General features: G+C 35.4%; 1 protein-coding gene across 1 annotated transcript in view; it reads left to right on the top strand.

The window, feature by feature from the left end:
• LOC150088649 (protein MEMO1) overlaps positions 1–12,960 on the top strand; it is a 140,477-nt gene extending 127,517 nt beyond the window's left edge. Inside the window, exons 8-9 of the mRNA XM_090370846.1 lie at positions 2,381–2,485; positions 12,410–12,960. Coding sequence (XP_090226972.1) covers positions 2,381–2,485; positions 12,410–12,547 — 243 coding nt within the window. The 3' untranslated portion in view covers positions 12,548–12,960. The remainder of the gene's footprint in view (positions 1–2,380; positions 2,486–12,409) is intronic.
• The last annotated feature ends 4,908 nt before the right edge of the window (positions 12,961–17,868 follow it).

Below are 17,868 nucleotides of genomic sequence, written 5' to 3'. Positions count from 1 at the left end.
CATTCTAAACACTTTTTCCTCTTGATTTTGACAGTTTTTCTTTTTGATCTGCATAAGCTACACAGCCTTTTAAAATATCATTTATTATTATTATTATTTATTATATCAATAAATATTATTGTTATTATATGGTGTGATGATATAAATTAATGTTGGCACAAAAGGCATTATACTACTGTATTTGTTGTACATATATTGTGTTCTTCTCACAAAGTTTATAAATTACACCAATCTAATAAGGAACTGTTTATTCATTTTTGAACCGGAACTTAGCAAGTTCCTTTTCTTAAAGCAGAACTAGAACTTGATATAATTAATATTTTGAGCTCTGAAATTAAACTAGAACTGATTACTGTTTTAAGGAACTGTTAAAGTATTGTTATGAGCTAAAATTTGCTATTTTTACTATAAAAACAGTAAGAGCAGGATAGAGGTGAAAAGTTTTATAAACAAAACCAAATGGGCATACTTATGACACTAAAAAAACAGTCATAGTTGATAATGCATGACATGCAAATTGACCCACGAACACATGGTCAAATCTTTGAGTAGCCCAGTTGTACAGAGATAATGCAAATACTGTATTTCCCCATGTATAAGACGCACCTTAATTTTGGGGCCCGAAATTTGAAAAAAAAAAAAAAAAAAAAAAAATGTATTTCATAAAGTTATTTGAACTCAAGTTTTATTCATCATAAAATTCATACAACTCATCACTGTCAAAACTCCCATCCATTAGCATGTCCTCATCTGTGTCTGATGACGAATCACTGTCTTCATATATTGCCTCGTCCTCAGTTCCATCTATGGCATTTGAAATGCCATACTTCTTAAATGACTTGACAATGATCTCAATCTTGATATTATCCCAGGATCTTTTCACCCAGGTACAAACTTCTCCTATAGTTGGTTTCTTCATTCTTCCTGCTGGTGTCAAATTGTCCCCAAAAGACTTCATCCATTGGTTCCATTCGTCTCTCATGTCAGCTTTGAAGGGTTTGTTATTGCTGACATCAAGTGGTTGGAGCTGGGATGTCAAGGTATGACGGCAAGTTTTGTTTTTTGCTCTGCAGCAATCTTCTTTGTATTTTTTGTTATGTGTGCCCTGAACTGATCAAGCACCAATAGGGCAGGTTTGCGTAAAAGCCCACGTGGTCTCCTGCTCCAAACTGGCTCAAACCAGATCTTCATTCCATCCTGATCCATCCGACCCTTGTCATGAACGTGGAAAATCACTCCTCGAGGAATGTCTTCTTTTGGCATTGTTTTGCGTTTGAAAATCAGCATAGGAGGCAGCTTGGTTCCATCGGCACAACAAGCTAGAATAACTGTATAATGGCTCTTTTCATGTCCACTTGTCTTCACAGTTACAGTTTTCACCCCCTTCTTATCAACAGTTCTGTTACTTGGGACATCAAATTGAAGGGGAACTTCGTCCATATTTGCAATCTGTCCCAACTGAAACTGGTGTCTTCCAATGTTGAATGAAAAAACGATGAAATTCAAGGACCTTCTGCTCATAGCTTTCAGGCATCTTTTGGGCAAGTCTGGTGCGTGTACGCATGCTTAGTCCATTCAGTTTCATGAACCTGAAGCACCAATTGTGTCCTTTGAAATCAGTAACTTCTTTTTCATCAGCAATTCTTGCCTCATGCTGAACCATCTTTGTGGACACAGCAATTCCAATTGCCCTTTGCTCCTCAATCTATATCTTCAATTCCCTCTCTAAATTAGGCCATTTTGCTGACTTGCCTCTCATGGCCTTCTTCTGCCGTGGCGTTTTCAGTAGGGTTTCTTCTTCCTGTAGCCAGTCTCGGATTGTTTTCTCAGTTGGAGGAGGACCAAACTTACTTTCAGCAGCACGATTTCCATTCACTTTTGCAAAGTGGATCACTTTTAACTTGAATTCGGCACTGTATGAAAATGTTTTCTGAGCCATTTCTGGGCAGAACGTGGCAAAACGTAACCTAATATACCGGTAACAAGTGCGAACCAATGAGCGCAAAGACAACAAGCGCAAAAAAGCGGGAAATGCAGGTAAAAAAAATCTACAATCACTGTATAAGATGCACCCAGTTTTTAGACCCCAAATTTTTCAAAAAAAGGTGTGTCTTATACATGGGATATACGGTATATAAAATATAAAAACATGCACTTACATAGGAAGGCAAACTGGTGCCATGACTAAAGTAGTTAATTTTCCAAAAATCACCAAAACAACTGACCATGTTGATAAAGTTTTTTTTATTTTACATGGTATTCCCTTCTTCCTTAGTACTCTTATGAATATCAGTCAAATTAATTTTATTACCACCCACTCCTTCAATTTAGTGTATTTTTTCCGAGTGTTGGTTAATAAATCGATATTATTCATTGCTAGGCAATGAATGTCATTGAAGAAATGTCTCCAACTGGTTTCTCATCGTATTTAAAGAAGTATAGTAATACAATTTGTGGGAGGCATCCAATTGGCGTTTTGCTAAATGTAAGTAGATATTTTTTGTAAAACATCTTTAAAAAATGCACTTTTTAATTAGTTATTAATTTGTTAAATAAAGTCAAATGCACAGGTTTCCAAAATGCAGTCTATGGACAACAAATGGAGTGGTCTGTGAGCTTTATACGTAGTTTACAAAACAGCTGGGATTATAAAAATATAAAAAGTACTATTGTTTTTTATTTATGTATTTTGTTGTTTTTAAATTAAATTTCCATATTTTATAAAAAATCAAATACATAGCATCTACAATAGTAGTCATATAAATTGCATTGTTATAAATTGTTTGCCAGAAAAACATTAGAACTGAATAACTGTCCATATATAGACTGAATTTTCTTCTAAAATCATTACTGTATTTTTCAGTGATTCATCCACATTTTTGAAGGCAAATTTTGAGAATAAAATAATTTATTGCACACATTGGAAACACAAATTCACAAGTGTGTATGAAACAAACTGGTTCATGTAACAGAGTAAAACAAAGTGTAAAACAAAAATGTTTTACTCATTGTATAAAGCCAATTGTGTCATCACTAATGTTATGGTGTGTTAGTTGTCTGAAGGCACCAGAGGTTTCCCCCATCTCCGCACTAATGTTATGGTTTGAAACTTCCACTTTCTTCAGAGTGCATAATTTTCAGAGCTATTGAGGACATTGTTGATTTCACATTTCTTGAAACACATGGCAACAGTTTCATTTTTCACTGATTCACTTTCTCATTTGCATACCTGAAAAATGGCTAATCATTTCATTCATCCTGTCGTTGAATGCTCAGTGCATTTGGTCCACTCCTCACACATGAATTGAATACTTTAAGAGAGTATTTGAGATGTCCAGTGGCTGTGTTTGTCTGATGCCTCTTGGAATTACAGCTAACTCTGTGTTTAATTTAGCAGCCCTCTTTCTTTGTTACATGTTAATTAAACTCAAACTGCCAGGCACTCAATAAAAGAGCTGGTTTTTTTTTTTTTGAAGACCACCTCTGTGTAGAGTAGTACAGATATGGAAATTTCGTGCAGCATTTTTAGGGTGGGGAAAAAAGTGTATCATACAGTTCGAAAAATACAATAAATACTGCATTGAAAAAAAAAAAAAAAAACTATTTAGCCATATATATTTAGAAAAAGTCACAGAAATATAATGTTAGCTAGAAATGTGACTGATATTTCTGGTTAACATTAACTTAAAAAAAAAAAAAAAAGTGCTGAGTAAATGTAAAGTTCTGGCAGAAGCTTGTAGGCTTCATAAAAGATTAATATTTTGGTGACAGAGATTGACATCAGTACACTGTGATCGCTGCTGATAATCAGATCAAGAGTATTATTCCCTCTGGTTGCCTCTCTAACATGCTGCTGTAGAAAACAATCATCCAATGAATTCACAAAAGTTGCTAGTGTGTGAGCGACCAACCCACAAGTTCCAGTCAATATCTGGGAAGTTAAAATTCCTCGTTATAAGACATTCAGATTTATATTCTATTTCCCTGTATAGTTGTTCGTGTTAATTAAACTCAAACTGCCAGGCACTCAATAAAAGAGCTGGTTTTTTTTTTTTTTTTTTTTTTTGGAAGACCACCTCTGTCTAGAGTAGTACAGACTACTCTAGACGTAGAGTAGTCTGTACTACTCTGGACTGTACTCATCAGAGTCATTAGGCCTATAACACACTCCTCTCATTTTTACTTTCCCAGCACTTATGTCACCAAACTGACTGAACCTTGCAATGTGCACCAATGTCTTTGTGCATCAATATCATTGTGCACCAGTGGCCTTTCTGTACACATTGTACTTCCCAAATTCCAATTCTGCATTCCTTATATCTGTGTGACACCATATCTCTGATATCCCAAAAATATCTGCCTTTGATTGATGTCTTGACCAGCACTTCAAATTCATCAACTATACTCCTAGCATTGGTGTACATGTAAGTATACATGCACCTGTTTTTACTCTTAGTTACCCTAACACAGCACATGTATTTACTTGTTTCATGATGACTCTCAGCAGTTCTTGAAATCCCCAGCAACCTGCTTTCCAGGCTGCTGCTCATTCGAGTAGAAGCAGTACAAGAATCACTTCCACCTCTGCTTGCAGCTACTGTTAATCTATTAGTCTGTGAATCCTCCTCCAAAACTAGCAGTTTTCTGACCCACCTAACATTGCCTTGATAGCATCAGCAAATATCCTTGCACCCTTTCTATTTAAGTGTATCCCATCCCTGTAGAAGCAGTCTGTCTCTCTTGTTAACAAGCACAGACCATGTTGAGAAAAATTCTACCCAATGAGCCTTTCACAATCTCTCCAGGGCCGAATTGATTGACAAGGCTCTCATCATATACTCCCTCCTATCGTGTCTGGGCAGAATTGCAGACTTTCAAATTCAACCCTAACTTGCGGCTTTTTTTCAACATTGACCTGTACTTGTTAAGTAATTCCGCCAGTCTCCTACTCTTAATATCATTAGTGCCAACATGTACAACAATATTACCCTTTGTGCCCTTAAAAGATATCTGCTCTACAATGTCATTAACCTCTGCCCTGACAGACAAACCCTGGTCCTGTTCCACCTATCAAGCAGTGAACTTTCCTTGGCTGCATGCTGCATCGTGGAGCCTCCGTAGCCAGGTGGGCGGGAGCAGCAATGCGTAGCACACACTTCTTGATTAGACCAGGTTCGAGCCCATGATCACCAAATACAGAGGATGCGGAATGGTCAGGGAATGACCACCGCATATCCCCCCGGAGCAATATGGCCTTAGTTGCTAATTCTCCTAAAAACCAAATAATAACAAACAAACAAGCATGCTGCATCAACCATCTGGGAGAGAGAAAGAGGCTTTGTGTTAGGGACAACTGGTTTTGGGTAGAAGCCTTTATTATTATTTATTTATTTTATGGAAGTTAGTCATGCTGGGAAGATGGAAACAATGGTTTACATCTTCCCAGAATGTTCTTAAATTTTTGTGTTGGCAGAATTGCAGACACTTTCAATTTTAACCCTAACTCGTGACTTTTTCAATATTGAATTGTACTTGTTAAGTAAGGCCACAGATCATCTCCTAAGGCTAATGCCATTAGTGCCAACGTGTATAAAAATGTCACCTTTTGTGCCCTTAAAAGATATCTGTTCTAAGTCATCAACTTTTGCCCCTGGCAGATATACCCTGGTCCTAATCCACCTATCCTTTTTGCACAATATATTTCCCTGACAATTGAATTACCGACAATAACTAGCTCCTGTGGGACCAGTGCTTTCTGCCTTGAAAATTGTCCCGGTTTTACCTGTTGCACAAGAGTAAACTCTTGCATTGATTTGGGCAGCTGAGAGCTTGATAGGTCCCCCTTAATTCCTTTGAGGTCATTTACCCTACTCCTGAAACTCTCATAGACACAGAAAATCAATTGATTTGGGAGACACAATATTTCCTAAGTGGCCCTTGCACCAGAAACCACCACAACAACTCATAGACACCCATCAGAATTCTGAGTTGCCCCCTAATTTCTTCACACTCTCTGCACCTAGAACACACACAAAGAGACATCCTCCTTGGCTGGATCATGTCCTGTTCCAGAAAGATCTGCATACATTTCACAAGTTGCACATTTTTTTAGACTATGATGCATTAGAGAATCGTCCCCTTCGGTTCTTCCCTGAGCCACACCATTCCCGCTACTTTATGCCTATTGTTTTGCTGCTCTGATCTGGGAAATGATTTTCATTTAAATTCAATTTAATTGATTGAGAATGAAAATTAATAAGATTAATAAATTTAATTGATCAATTGACAACTAGACTAAGCTAACAGAATCCTAAATTCAGTGATACGTATTACGCTGTCAAGTTTTACGTTTACTAAAACGTAAAAAGGTTCTACGTATACTTGATATACGTAAAAAGGTTCTACGTATATTAAGCAGTATCCTACAAAATCTCTATCTAAATTTAAAATAAACTAAGGGCGTGACTTGGTCTATAGAGCTATTTATAGAAAATAAATCAACATGACAATTGAGTAAATAAAACGTCAAAAATTTATCAAAAACTTACCGATTTGCTGGAACTGAAATTTTTTCTCCCACAAGTGCTTAGCCTCATTATCTTGTTATGAATTAGGTACACCTAGCAGTATTGTATGTTTATCCCTGTGGGTAAGAATTGCTTACAAGATGACTGTACACTTATCCAACATGCCAAATTTGTGAAACAGTGGTTTGAAGAATATGGCAAATCTTCAAATATTGGTTGACCAATTCAAATTGGGTAGATCCAGGATTGTGGTGGCTAATTCAAATTGGTCAACCCAATCCTGGATCTCACCTGCTGGGATGAACTAGAAAGGTATATTCATTAGCACAATCCTTTGCGCACTTCAGGAATTGAGTAGTTTTGTCTCATGAATGGTTGAGTATTCCTTGTGTCACTTTTAACACCTTGTTAACTTCATGGCTCATGTTGGAGCAGTGATTCATAGCAATGACTGTCTAATATGCTATTAGCTTGTGGTTCTAATAAAGTTGGTTTTATTTTTTTTTTTTTTTAGGAGCATCAGCAACTAAGGCCATATTGCTCCGGGGATATGGCGGTGGTCAGTCCCTAACCTTTCCGCAACCTCCGTATTTGGTGGTCACAGGCTCGAACCCCGGTCTAATCAAGAAGCATGTGCTACACACTGCTGCTCCTGCCCAACTGGCTATGGAGGCGCCACTCTCTCTAATAAAGTGGCCAGGCAGTGTATAAGGGATTGTAAAGGGGGGGGGGAGGAAATAAATGTATTTTAGGTGTTGAAACAAAACAAGCTTTATTAACTTAATAAATACGCTTACTGTCTTTCATCCCATTTCTATGCCACAATGAATCCTTTATTAAATAACATTTAAAGGAACCAGTAAAATATTTACTGGGATGTAAATTTTTTATAGCTCTATAGATAATTAAGAAATCCAGTAATTAATTAGCATTGTTTGTTTGTTGTTGCTGTAGAGAATCGCAAATTTTTATAGTTTTCACAATATATATTCCTGTTTAGCATTTCTTACCATGGGATATAAAGGTGTTACAAAAATCCATTGCATAGGAATTTTTTTTTTTATAAATACAGCAGACTCTCGATTAACCAGGATCGAATTAACCGGGACACTTCAAGACTCCAAATAATAATAATAATAAAAAAAAAAAAATTCAAGTAATAACTAGAACAGGTATAAACAGATATTTTGCAAGTCGTAAATAAGCGACAAGTGGCATTATAAGTCGTCATTGGGAGATTAGTATACCTATTATCTTGCAACTCCCGCTGTCTTCACATCCGCCGCTCGACAAATAGAGACCAAATGTTTAGTTTGTTTTAGTGCGTTGCGTTGATTGTTATGTTCCGTTGCAGCGCAAAAGGACAAATTTTGTTTCGTTATTTTTGTCAGGGATGTCAGAATTTTTTTTTATAGTAAAAAAAAAAAATTTTTTTTTTTGTTTGTTTAGAAATCGCGAAAATGATGGCTAAATGCAAAAGAGTTTCATTTTCAGACAAAAACTTGAAATTATTCAAAAGTTTGAAAATGGTGCATCCGTTAAATCTCTAAAGAACCATTATAATGTTGGTGACCAAACCATACGCAACATCGTAAAAAATAAAGGGAAGCTATTAGATATAAAATCAACATCGTAAAAAAATATAGGAAATCTATTAGATTTAAAATGGATATCGCAAAAAATAAAGGGACGCGGTAAGTTTTTTTTATCTATTGCCATGTTTTTTACGTAGGTTGCTGAACATTTTTTTGATACAGTAAGTCCCCTACTTATAGGGGACTTACTGTATTTTATTCCTTACTATAAGTAAGGAATAAAATAAGCAATCAATAACGACGATCACGGCATGCAGAAATTGCACAAGTGAGATACGGAGTAACAAGCAAAAAAAATAGGAAAGAAGAGAAGGTTCTTACAATTTATTTATGGTTTTTTTTTGTTTTTTTTTTAGTATGACTGAAGATTTCAATGAAGGGGATACACACTTCACCATAATAACGTAAAATCCCACACAATTCCAGCTATCAGTATTATTGCAAATGCAATAAGATCGAGTTTACTATCCATTTATAAATAGATGCAAGAACAGAAAAGCCCAGTAACCTGTAAGGTGCAAATTGTTTAAATGCAGTGACCTCCAGAAATGTGCTTTAGTAAAATGTGAGTTCACGTGAGGTGATAATAGTGTGTTTTCCCCCTTAACCCTGTGAAGTTCTTTTCAGAAAATTTCGTTTTGACTGTTATCATGGTGCCGACTAAAAGAATAAGTGACAGCGCTACTAGTAAATCTACCAACAAAAGGAAAGCCATCGATTTGGATCAGAAAATTAAACTAATAAGGATGTACGAAAATGGCAAATGTTAATAAGTATCGCGCGGAATTCAGATTTGTCAATAATAATATAGTAGCAATATGTTATTAGTCATTCCCGAGTTACATAAAACTCAACGAAGTAAGAAGTCCTGCAACGTATCTCTTACGCATGTCGGGAACTTTTTTATTTTTGGATTAACCGGAAAATCGATTATCCAGGATTTTTTTTTTTTACCATTTTTCCTGGAAAATCGAGAGTCTACTGTACTTGTAATATTTGCATTAGTTGTTCAAACCACATTTCTCATAATCTTTTGTATAAGCTAAGAGTTACTCCATGCATTGTTTGTTAATTTTTCTTCATTCTTTGCAATGTTATCTTTTAGTTTGCTGTAGTATGTTTTTTTTTTGTAAACTTCAGTCATCCACAGAGAAAGAAATGAAGGGGGTTTCATTCAGTTATTGTCTGATTAAATAAGTGAAATGAGGGGACACCAACAGAATATCATCCTGTCAACCAAAAGTATGAATGAATAGACATAAGTCTGTTCATTCATATAAGTTAAGAGTTTCTCTCTGCAGTGTTTCTTTGCTAATTTTTCTGCATTCTTGTGACATTATCTTTCGATTTGGTGATTGTCAGTGTTTTTTGTAAACAAAAGTCATCCCCAGAGAAAGAAATTCATTTCTTTCTTTGGGGATGACTAATGTTTTCTTTCTCTGGGGTATCATTCAGTCATTTTCTGAATAAACAGCTGAAATGAGGTGGGAGGGACACCAACTGGAAATCATCCTGTTGGAACAAAGAGTATTGTCTAGCTATAATAGACATTTCATCATGCAATTTTTGAGCATATCTTGCAATAGGTTTATCAGATATGAGTCATTATTAATAAATTCTCCAAATAGTATGAACCTATAACCATTGTCCACAGATGGCTACCTGCACTGTAATATGCATATTGGTTATAGAATTGTCAATCTAAGGATTCTCATCACTCTACTTGGGTAATGTTAGCATTCAAATAGAAACATGCTTCATCACTGAAGCAGATGCTTGTAAGGATAGTCAGGTTGTGTATTTGCATTCACAATGGACACTGCAAAAATCCTTGTCATTATCATCTTTTTTAATTATGCATAATGTGGGGATGAAATTTTAGCTTTTTTTAGCACTTGTGTCTTGGAAGCTACTAGGCTTTACATACTAACTAAAAAATATTGTTCAAGATTTAGGCCTAAATGGATGTCAGATGAACTAATTAGGCATGTGACAGAGAAGAAAAATGCATGCGATACATGTAAAATAACAGGCAACACAGAAGCCTATGATAGATATCAGCTGGTCTGTAACCAAGTCATAAAGGAGATTAGGCAGGCAAAGACAGATTACGAGAAATCTTTGGAAAAGGATGCAAAGAAAAACAGCAAAGAGTTCTTTACTTGTGTAAACTCTAGAAGGAAGGGGATGAATCAGATTGGTCCATTTAATATTGATGGTTCTACTGTTAATGATCCTGCTCGGGTAGCTAACAAACTAAATGAATATTTCGCATCTACATTCGCACACGAGGAATTATTCAGGGAGGGGGATGCCAGTGGTATATTAAACTCTGGCAGTAAACTAGATAATCTTGTAATAACTGAGAGTAAAGTGGAGGAGAAACTGTTGAAGATAAACATAAGAAAGGCACCTGGGATGGATGGAATCTATCCAATTATATTAAAGGAGGCAGCAAAGGAAGTAAGCAAACCCTTAGCCATAATTATGAGAGCTTCCCTGGACTCGGGGGAGGTACCTATGGACTGGAGATGTGCAAATGTGACCACAATCCACAAAGGAGGATCAAAGGGAGACAGGTAATTACAGACCTGTTAGTTTAACTTCTGTTCAAGAGAAATTAATGGAGGCACTGGTTAAAGAAGCATTGCAGGATCATCTAGACAAGACTTCAGTTATAGTTCAGACACAGCATGAGTTTCTTAAGCAGTAGTTTTGTCTGACCAATTTGATTGGATACTATGATGTAGTCACAAAGCAACTTGATGCAAAGAATAACTTTGATATCATATATTTGGATCTTAGACAGGCCTTTGATACTGTTGCACATGGAAGACTGCCGCACAAATTGGAGCATTGTGGCATTGGAGGCAAATTGCTGCTATGGATAAAGGGGTGGTTGAGTGGGAGAAGACAGAGTGGTAATCAGTGGACTCTGCTCTTTGTGGACTAATGTTATTAGTGGAGTCCCTCAGGATTCAGTGTTGGGTCCATTGTTGTTTTCTGTATTTATAAATGACATTGATGATAGTATATCAGGATCTAGAAAAGTTGAGCAGATGGACTGAGAGGTGGCAAATGAAGTTTAACATTGACAAATGTAAAGTACTACATATGGGAAGCAGTAAAAAAAAAAAAAAAAAAAACCCCAGAGTAACTCTGTGGTACTACCCTGACAGTGGTAGAGAATGAAAAGGACCTGGGGGTATTTGTGCAGGCAGATATGAAGTTTTCCGAGCAGTGCAGACGGTCTGCAAGAGTAGTATACAGGTCTGGAGGCCTCAGTTTAAGAAGGATGTAGAGCTGTTGGAACGAGTACTGAGAAGGGCAACAAGATTAGTGATTGGAACAAAGGGTTGCTCTTATAAAGAAAGGTTAAGTTTTGCAGATTAGTGTCTGGAGACTAGACACCTGCGAGGAGATCTGAATAAGGTGTATAAAGCCGTGAATGGTTTGAGCATGCTCAGTACTGATGAGATTCTTCCTCTTGCTCAGAATAATCACCTGAGAGGGCATAAATTCAAATTGAGGAAAGACAGTTGTAGGATAGATGTATGGAAGTTTGCCTTTAGCCAGCGGGTAGTTGATTGGTGGAACAGACTTCCATCTTTTGTTGTGGAAGTTGATAGCCTAAATAAATTTAAGGCCGAGCTGGACAGGTATTTGGAATGAACGGAGGGGTGAAATCGGAGCATTTTTTTATTTATTTTTTATTTTTTTGGCTGATGCTGCATAAGCTTGCTTTCTTGCCTTGTACACCTCTGCTAATGCTAACTTTTGAGCTACTTTTTGAATTGATCGAAGACTAATTACACATTTAGTTAAAACAGGTGCATGTCTTGTGGACTTTAAAAGACATCCAGAAAAGATTAACTCATATGTATTAGTTGCTTAAAGTATTGTAGAAAATTGCCTATGGGTGTGTGGTTTGGCTTTAGCTTAAGCTTTTGGGAATAGTCTATGGAATTTGTTAGAAGCATTCTGCTCACTGTAGTAGCACCAGCTAAGCTTTATCTTTTATTGTGTAAACTGACATTCTTACTACTGAATACTCAGATTATCATGGTTAACATAACAGAACCAGACAATATCTTAACTGTTGACATTAAGCTCCATTGCTGTGTTAGTTCATCATCCTAAATAATAAGATTATTATTAAATGTTCTTGCAGTGATGAACTTTAACACAGTATTTTTCTTAGTTGAAAAAAGTTTATAATCTTAATTTCTGTTGAGATAAACTGCAATGTATCTGCATTAAAGTACTTACTTTTATTATTTCTTCCAGGCGATTCATAGTTTACATCAGATGGGTAATGGCATGAAAATGTCTCTGAAATTCTTGAAATATGCCCAGTCTAGCAATTGCATAAGCATGAATGACTCTTCTGTAAGTTATGCTTCAGCCTCTCTCACGATTGCCTGATGTAAAGATAAATTAGTCAAGCGGCTTAGTTTTGTTTGGATCAGCATCTTTCCTGTAGTAAAGAAAAGTAAAAGATGCCATGCCTTGTGACACTTGCAGTGACTCTGCCACCAGAAGTAATGTCTTGTGATACACACACTGATCATCTATGCAGCTGTGGATGCATGTTTGAACAAACTAACCTCTCTGTATAATGAGGTAGCGGTTCACATTGCTTATAGAGTTATAGGATTTTATACCAAATCCCATGCCCTCATATTAAGATTCTAGCTTTTCTCAAATAGTTTTTAGTATATGGGAAATTATTTTGTGGTTTTTTATATATATATTCTGTTACTACTTGAGAAAAGTGATGGAAATGTTCACACCATTGTTGAATTGTTCCAAAAGCTGTATATGGTATAATTATAAATAACCGGTAATCAAATTCTCCTGACTACTTATTTATAACAGAGATAATTTCTCAGGAAAAAGTCCTTTCGAAAAGTTTGCCAAATGTGTTTTTTAATATGAAATTTGATAGGTTTAATTTATAAATATGCTCTTAATTGTGAAGTTAAGCAATTAAGAATAGGGTTTTTTTTTTATTTTTTACTTTTGTATGCAAATAAACTATTTTTTAATAGAGGAGAAAGTCCAAAGTCAAAATTATAGTGAGCATCTGTTTTAATTTGGAGAAGCCAAGGATTATAGAAAATGTAACAGCTTTACTTTTCAGCTAAACTAGTTAATGCTGAAATTGAGACTACTGCTTGAGTATATTATATGAAGAATACTACTGTTAATAGATAATTACTAAGCCTAACTGTGAAATTTTTGATAAATATTTCACAGAGTTTAAATATTACTTATTTGTGGGATATACTGTATCTTACAATTCCACTACTTGAAAATTCTCAAATTTAATTTTAAAGTTTTTGAAAAGAGATTACTATTACAGTAGGGCCTTATAAGTAAACATTATATGCCGTACTCCTATGAAAGGTGTCATCAGTAAATATTAAAAGCTTCTAAAAGTTCAAAATATAGAATTGCCTTATGATGCATGTAACATTCCAAATGAGAAAACTGTACAAGGTAATATCAGACTAGATTACACACTACAAAAATTGAAGGGAAAAAAAAAAAAAAAAACCCAACAAAGTATATATATTATATATGTATATTTTTAAAAGTCATTTCCCTCTTCCCTTCTGCTACTCATTTTCTTACTGTTGAATGCAATAGCTCTCCTGTCTATAGATAGGCACGCAGACTTCGGAGTTGTTGAAGGCCCTTTGTACTTTGCATATCAGGTATGTATTTATTGTCGGTTTCAGTAAATGGGAAATATTAATGTCACATTCCCTTTCTTTGCTCAACTTTTTTTGTTTTATATAACTTGTGAAATTTACTTATGTTCTACTGGACAATTTTGAATAAAATTATTAAATAGAGCAATATTTTGAAGGGCTACACTAGCCTGACATATCTTTGTACATCCATTTCTACATGTAAATTATATCTTAGATACTTATACTTACTGAACTGTACATTTTTTGTACTTTTTAGCCATGATCTGCCTTCCATAGTATTTGAAATTAATATTTGATTTCGTAAAATACTAGCAGTGTTGGAGTTTTAATTTTAAGTTATCATTTTTCAGCATTCCTTTAATTTCACATTAATTACAGATTCTGATTTTAATTAATAATATAATCATTCAACTCCATTATATAAAGGCTGAAAATTTGTTCTCTTATACATGTTTTGAGTTTTTGAAGTTAGTAATATTTATAAACATTGGCTACAAATTTGCATATATATGCTGTATAATTTTGTAATATGAGTAATTGTGACACTTGAAATTTGAGTTTAACTTTAATAGTTGGATATGTTGGTGATCCACAATCAACCTAAAGAAAATTTCAGTATAAACTGTTAATTAGTTATATATTCTGAAATAGTTATTACCCCTCATTTAGTGACTAATTTGCAGTTATAATTTTTATAATAAAATTGATATTACTCCCTGTTTTATTAATTCAGAAGTTTATTTCTTAGCACTGATTAGGAAAAATAGCATATAATTTTATGATGAATGTCTTTCTAAATATAATCAAATATGTGCTTGTCAAACTGACAGGCCCATTAACTGTGTATTATTTATTCCTCAGTTTGATTGTTAAGACTCATTTCCCCTTACTTTCATTATACAATTTTTTGAATTAATTTTCATACCTCATCTCACCCCATCTCTTTCATCTCCTGTCTGACAATCCATATCTTCTTTCTTCATTATTTTTGCCAGCCATTGAGACAAGCATAAATCTAAAATTATTACTTTTGTTAAGTTCGCAAGTGAAATGCATAGTGGAAGCATTGCACACAGAATGACAAACACCAGTTTATAGATCTTTATTTACACCTCATCCCCATTCAAATTAAGTAGAAACTCCTGGAAAATTATTCTTGAAATGTACTAAGTAAAGTTTTATATAGGAGAGAATCTATTTTTTGATGTGCTGATCCTATAATGAAAATTAATGGAAATTTACATAATTCGGAAATTTTTGACTATCAGTCTGATTTTCCCACAAAGTGAAAGGAGGAATTGTTGGCAATGGACTATACAGGATGGAGTTTTAATTACTTTAGGTATTTTTCATTTGCAACTTCTGGAAATGTAAACATTCCAAATTAAGCATATACACTTATGAACCAAAACATTATGACCACCTACCTAATATGTTGGTCCTTCATGTGCAGCCAAAAGAAAAGCTTGTACCCAGAAAGGCATGGATGCTACAAGATCCTTTAACTCCTGTAATCTCCGTGGTTGAGACACTGCATATCTGAGTTTCTGTTCCAACACAAACCACAGATACTGAATGGGATTGATGTCTGGGGAATTTGGAGGCCAGGCAATACCTGGAAGTATTCATGTTCCGTGAACCAGTCTCAAACAATTCGGGCAGTGTGACATGGTGAATTATCCTGCTGAAAGACGGCACCACCAGAGGGGAAGACCTTTGCCATGAAAGGGTGTACCTGGTCAGCAATGATGTTTAGGTAGGTGGTAGATGTCAGAGTGTCCGGCACATGGATGACTGGACTCAGGGTATCCTAGCAGAACATCACCCAAAGCATGACACCACTGGCTTGTCCCACAGTGCATCCAGGCACCATCACTTCCCCAGGTAAACAACGCACACATACCCAGCCGTCTATGTGGTGCAACAGGAAATGTGATTCATCAGACCAGATGACCTTCTTCCAATCAATCAAGGTCCAGTTTCCATGCTCACGTGCCCATTGTAGGCACTGTTGCAGGTGAACCCTGGTTAGCATGGGCACTCTGAGTGGCCTGCGGCTACATAGCCCCATTTTTCAGCAGGGTTTGATGTACTGTGTGTTGTGACACGTTACTCCCGTCACCAGCATTTCAGTTACCGGTGAGTTGTGCCACAGTTGCCACGTGCCATCCGGGAGAGCCTTCGCTCACCTCGAGCATCGATGAGCTGCGGTCGTCCAACACCTTGTTGGCAGTTCATAGGTTTCCCCTCCTCGGACCACTTTTGGTAGGTACTAACTACTGCTGACCACAAGCACCCCACCAGCTGTGCCATTTCGGATATGCCCTGACCCAGTCATCTGGCCATTGCAATTTGGCCTTTGTCAAACTCGCTTAAGTCCGTTGCCTTTCCCATCTGAAGAACAAGAGTAACACTGATTAATGGAGCTCAGTATCAGGTGTTTTTTATACCATTGTCCTGACCCACACACACACACGCCATAGTTCACCTGCAGTTGCTTTGATTTGCATAACAACTCTCTGGTCATAATGTTTTGGCTCATCGGTGTACATCTGTAACCAAGTTAGTTCAAGCCTTCTTTGTTAAGGAGTGAAAACAGTTGTTAATTCACATCAAGATTTAAATCATTACAAAGCTTCTGACTGCTAACCAGGGAGCATTTGAGATATTCTTTGTGAAAATGGTACAATACTTGTATGAAGATTATCATGGCAAGAATAGCAAGATTACTTTCTGTGGTCACAGGAACAAATAAAAAGTTTATATATTTACAACCTGTTTTTTCCATTAATTTCCCTTTAGCTTTTCTTTCTCTTGCCTCTGTTATGCATGCACATGCTCACTTTCTCTCTCTGTGTGTTTTTTGTCTTTCTTAATTAAATTGAAGTTTGTATAATTTGAATAGAAATTTTTGTAAATTTGAAATTTTAACTATCAGTCATTGTCTCGCAACCAAGTTCAAATTTTGGCAATAAACTACAAAATGGCATATTTACATATTTTAGTAACCTTTCCCTTTGCTGCTCTAAAAAATTTGCGGCAATTTCTTATCAAACTAATATACTTATAACACAATTATTTTATATAAGGTAATTGCAATTTGTTAAACTGACTCAGGATCGAAATCATGACAAAACTGTTGATAACTTCTGTATAATTGTAACATTTTATTTTTGAATGCTGACCTTTAATGAGTTAATTGCATGGTGAGTGCATTACACATAACGATAGACTGCTTTACATTGTGTTTATGTGAACTGCATGATGGTGACTTATGGAAGGAACTTTAATGACCAGCCAACAGAAATATTTCTACATGCACAGAGATCATGAAGATGTATAAAATATCATTTTGCTCCATATAAAATATTATGTTAAAATAATAATGTAATCGCTGTGGGACAGTTCTTTACAAATTGGTTTTTGGTAAACATCAAATTTAAGAAAGAAAACTTACTTTTCATTACTAATAATTAACTTTAAGAATGAAAAACAGAAATATTCACAACAAAATTGGCAGTGACACCACTTATTAAAACAAAATTTACCCAGCCTCTACCAGTAGTAGCAAACTGGGGCCAACAAATTATAAACCTGTATTTTCTTCTGTTGTATCAATTTCTTGAATACACTAATATTAGTAATTATTAATTAAAAGAACGCAATTAAAAGAATCTAACGAAAATATTCAAAACGATTTTCCTTCCTGAAGCTGACAACGCTTTTCAACCGTGTGTCAGCTTCAGGAAGGAAAATCGTTTTGAATATTTTCGTTAATTTGGTTTTCAATTGTTTTAAATTGATTATTTAATTATTTATATTGTACTCTAATGTACCGGTAAGTTGTCGATTTTTTTCGGTTTTTCCGTTTTATTTTCTGGAAGGTATCATACGGAAGTGTTCTACGTACTATATTGAGGTAAACTCCTCTTATTATTTTACTAATATTATTATCAACGTAGAACATATTGAGTATTACAGCTCTGATTCATACTATCTGAATACACTAATATACTGTAATTTTTA

The sequence above is a fragment of the Mastigoproctus giganteus genome, chromosome 3 (assembly GCF_048544385.1).
Source record: "Mastigoproctus giganteus isolate SK-2022 chromosome 3, ASM4854438v1, whole genome shotgun sequence".
In the NCBI taxonomy this organism is placed as follows: domain Eukaryota; kingdom Metazoa; phylum Arthropoda; class Arachnida; order Uropygi; family Thelyphonidae; genus Mastigoproctus; species Mastigoproctus giganteus.
The sequence above is the reverse complement of the archived record's forward strand: the minus strand, read 5'-3'. Positions and strand labels throughout refer to the sequence as shown.